This window comes from Cebidichthys violaceus, unplaced genomic scaffold (genome assembly GCF_023349555.1).
Source record: "Cebidichthys violaceus isolate CVI_PGR_0920_01 unplaced genomic scaffold, fCebVio1.0.p SCAF_401, whole genome shotgun sequence".
Classification (NCBI taxonomy): Eukaryota; Metazoa; Chordata; class Actinopteri; order Perciformes; family Stichaeidae; genus Cebidichthys; species Cebidichthys violaceus.
The window spans coordinates 5,425-10,000 of record NW_027176597.1 but is presented as its reverse complement, the minus strand read 5'-3'; the positions used below and the strand labels follow the sequence as shown (position 1 = coordinate 10,000).

General features: G+C 44.6%; 1 protein-coding gene across 1 annotated transcript in view; it reads left to right on the top strand.

Annotated features, from left to right (window-relative positions):
• The window catches only part of LOC137885806 (transcription factor SOX-6-like), a 20,503-nt gene extending 16,772 nt beyond the window's left edge, over positions 1 to 3,731 (top strand). Inside the window, exon 3 of the mRNA XM_068728100.1 lies at positions 3,556 to 3,731. Coding sequence (XP_068584201.1) covers positions 3,556 to 3,731 — 176 coding nt within the window. The remainder of the gene's footprint in view (positions 1 to 3,555) is intronic.
• Positions 3,732 to 4,576: the final 845 nt, after the last annotated feature.

The following is a 4,576-nucleotide window of genomic DNA, read 5'->3' as shown; positions in this document are numbered from 1 at the left end:
GCGAATAAATATTTAGTGTCACAACAATTTTTTTTATTAACTTCCAGCTCCCAGTACTTCTTAACATTTGTAAAGAAACAGTCACCTAGCTTAAAATCTGTTAGCTTAAAATCTGTTTCTCTAACTAGGCTAACTGGATCAATTGTGGATGAATTTGGCAAATATGGTGACGAATGATACGTTTTCGAATTTCCTACAACTCCATTGTTGGATTTAGAGTAATCGTGGTACCAAAGAGGTGGTGGCCATAACGTAAATCTCATTACTTACTTCCATTGCTAAACATTGAGGATATCACTGAAAGAAGACGTAGCCATGGGAAACGTACTCCCACTGGTGCTCAACTGAGAAACATTTTATTGAAAAGTTCATTCCATGAGAAACGTTTAAACTCGTGGAAACAGAGGAGAGAGAAAAGGGAACAAGAGGGAGACTCAGTCTGAGTGGAGGCCTGTGGCACGCTGTGTTGTTCTTGGCAGTGGCGGTTTTGGGAGCGTTGACGCTTGCCTCTCACACACACACACACACACACACACACACACACACACACACACACACACACACACACACACAGTGAGTTGCCTGTGGCTCGTGTAAAACACCCAAAACACTGTCTCTTGGCAGGTTGGCGTTGGGACAGGTGATAAAAGTGTGTTTACCCTAAACGCTCGCTGGCTCACTGGCTGCCTCGGCGCTGATTTACTACAACTCTTTCTCTCTCTCTTTATCCACTTCTTATCTCCTTCACTCTCCTCCTGTCTCTCCTTCACTTTGTTTTATTGCTCAACCATCCCTTCTCTCCTCGTCTCTCCTCCCTGTCTTCTTTCCTCGCTGGTGTTGAAACCGTGTGGTTTACGACCAATTAAAAAATCTGAACTCGGGGCCAAGGGCTAGAAAAAGTTCCACGTTCTAATAGAAGAGTTTAAGATAATAGAAATAAAACACATTTCATCATCAGCATACATCCACATATTAGTATTTATACCAGGGCTTTCTCATCTTCTCTCTCTCCTCTTTCCTTTCCTTTAAAAAAAAAAAAAATGTCCCTACTTCCTCACATTCCTAATCTCCCATCCTTCCGCTCAAACCCACACAACTCTCTGTGCTTATAGACAAAATGAAACAAGCATCTTCATCATCTTGCTCCTCCACTCACCTTCCCCCTTGTTGACGTTTTCCGTCCTTCACTTCCCTCCTCTCTCCTCACCCCATTCATCCTCCCTCTCCCTCCTCTTCTTCAAAACCATCCATCTTCCCCATTTTCTCCCCCACTTGATAAAGTCGGTGTGTTCGGACGGCGAGGAATTTTTATCCAACCTCAAATCTAAACAGCACTTGATCCCCGACTCGGTCGCGGGGACAGATAGAGAGCCATCTAGGGTAAAACATCTCCCTCTCATCCCTCTCTTCTTCCTTTCTTCCTCCGCACTTACACCTCCCATCCCCCACCGTCTCTGCGTCTGATCTGTTTATCGGTACGGGGGGGGGGGGGGGGTATAAATTGTGCATCGGAGTACACTTGAGCGTGGGTGACTTATGCAGATGTATCTTGGGAGTTACAGGTTGTATGTTCCTCCCTAAGTGTTCCCATAAATTGCGCTTCCCTAATTTTGTTTTATAAAAGGCTCGCTGAACGAGTGCACGTCGGCATCTTTCGGTCTTGTGATGGGAAAAAAAAAAAAAGAAACCTCACATCCTGTGACCCCCATCCTCCAGCTTTCCCCCTCCAACCGGTAGTAAATATCACCCCATTGAACCAAGAGATACACAAATACATATCCAGTGGAGTTGCTTGTCTGATAAAACTATGAAAGATCGGGTGGATTCCATTGTCCTGAGGGTGGGGAAATGATCTTAATTACCTTATTTTGCAGCAATGTGGACCATCTGTCTGGAAATACCCGTTGTTTTTGGGAAATCACCATTATTACTGTAGTTTTTAAGTCGTTTCTTTGTCTTGTAGCTCCCCCCACCTCCATCCCCTGTTTACATTGATCCCATGTGATCCTGGACGGCTGCATTAGCTTATTTACAACAATCATAATCCGACTGTAAACACGCAAGGCTTTAATGGACTCAACGAGGAAGTCGCGCTCGGCCCGGGCGGACGGCATCTCTTGACCACACAATGGTCCCATACGCACAAACTAAACATTAAGCCATTCACAATAGGCCATGTGCCCGTATGAATGCCTATAGCGCCTTTTGTCAGGATAAAGGCTCCACAAATGAGCTATTGTCCGACTTAACCATTCTAAATCAGGCAAGCCCTCAGGCGCATGTTTTCCACACAGCGCCCAAGAATGTCTCCTTTTTTGTGTGTGTGTGTGTGTGTGTGTGTGTGTGTGTGTGTGTTTGTGTGTGTGTGTGTGTGTGTGTGTGTGTGTTTCTTGACGTCCTTGGTGACTGAGGCTTCGGCATTGGGGCCCTTCGTGACCGTGACACCATCTGTGGCGCGTCCGCCGGCACGAAAAAAAACCCCAGAACACACACAAAACACTAACTCGGGCCGCTCGCAGGAGTGTGCGGACCTTTGCGGCGTGCATGAGGGACAGGTATCGTACACCTGAAAGTATTAACTGTGCAAAGAGTACACAGTATCAGAAGCAAAAGTAGTCATTATACAGCGGAATGCCTCCTGTCATTGTTGTCTTCAAATGACTGTTATTACTGTAATACGGTATAGACTCATCCAGATGTTTGATGCTGTAGCTGGTTGAGGAGCAGCTGGTTTTAACCACTTTATGAAAACAGACGGGTAGTTAAGTAATAATGTAATAATGTGTTGTACGGTAATAACTTTTTGTTCATGTAAAATCCTTATTTGCGAGCTCACTTGTCAAATAAATGTAGTGGAGTTAAAACTATCTGTGAATGTAACAAGAAATGGTAAAACATCCAGTGGCAGCGCCTCAAACCGTAAATGTACTTAGTTACACCCCCCCCCCCGATACCTGACAGCATGCACTCCTTTACTTTGTGCATTTCTGTCTTTCTTTTGTGGAAAAGTCCCACCCAAACACTCATGCTTGCACATTTCTCTCTCTCTCTCTCTCTCTCTCTCTCTCTCTCTCTCTCCCTCTCTCTGTGCTCTCCGCCTGATGAAGAATTGAAAAGTTCTCATTGTCTCAGTAAAGTTCACAGCAGGACTCCCAATTGAACAAATGAGACCTTATGAATCTGGGACCACGTGTCTCTGATGTCTAATATCCTGAGGCCATGAGACACATTGTGAGAAGAAGACAGCCACGAATCAGAACAATGCAGACATTCTCAAGCGCTCAGCTGGATGGCTGCTGGATTTTTTTTTTAAATTATTATTTGAAATGGTTCCTTGTCCTGAGTTTTTTTTGCATTTATTATTATCTAACAATTCATAGAAATGGGTTGTTATCGCTCTTGTCCTTTCCCCTCTGTCTCTTCTTTTCTTCTCCTGGTATGCCACAGTTATCTGAACGTTCTCCGGCGTCTCTAACTCTCTCATCCCGTGCATTTGTTTTTTTGGAAATACAACCCAGTGAAGGTGATTATTCTCTGTGTTTTGTTTTTCTGTAGAACCAACTTGCATGGAAAGGCTCCTCTCAAAGGATTGGAAGGAGCGCGTTGACCGCCTGAACGCAGACGATCTGCTGGGGGAGGTCAAAGGTAAGCGCCTCCACGTCGAGGCCAGCATCCAAATGTGCAACTGCAACTCAATCGACATCCAGGTTCACACGCGAGCAGACAAATGAGATGTCAAGGTTTGCTAGTTCGGCCTTCTGGCAACAGGTGGCACATCAATGCGTGCTGTATGTCGGCTGTTTGAGGGAAGAGAAGGGGAACGTACTTTTGCTTTTCGGTTGTTTTTTTTGCCAAAAGTCTTTCTGAAAACCTGCAGATGCTAAATCATCTGAGGCATCTTGTTATAAACGCAGGCGAACGGTATACAGTTCCAAAAGGGGTTCTTCCTGAAGGGCTGAGGATCGAGAACCGTTAGCTTCTGAAGAACCCTTTTTTTAAAAGAAAGGGTTCTTTCAAAGGCTCTTCATGAGAACAAGGGTTCCATTAAGAACCATCTTCATCCAAAGAAGAAGTGAGTTCTTGGAGGATCGTTGAAACGCATCGGCGTTAAAAGAGAACAACCCAACCACACATCCTCCCCGAAGAACTGCTCTTGTGAACCATGTGGGTTTCACTGCACCGCATCAGTCCTGGACCCTTACGAGTCCTATGTGGAACCTTGGGGATGAAACCTTTGTTTTATTTTTGAGTTCTTATGTCATATCATTTTTCCAACTGTTGTGTGCGTCATGAGTACTATCACACAGAACGCAAATATTAATAATGTGGTATTATTGTATGGTTTATTAGTCAAGCCCCCAGTGTGTAAAGGCCTTTAGTAGGTGGAAAGGTTCTGGATAGAACCTCCAGAGTATAGAACTGTTACATTTTAAAAGATGCTATATGTAGAACCTCTAATGGGGGTTCTGTGTGGAACCTTTGACAGATGGTGCTAACCCTTTATGTCGGGTTCTAGCCCACAACATCTAACCCTCTGAAAGGGTTCCAGCTAGAACCTTTATAACAGGTTCTACCA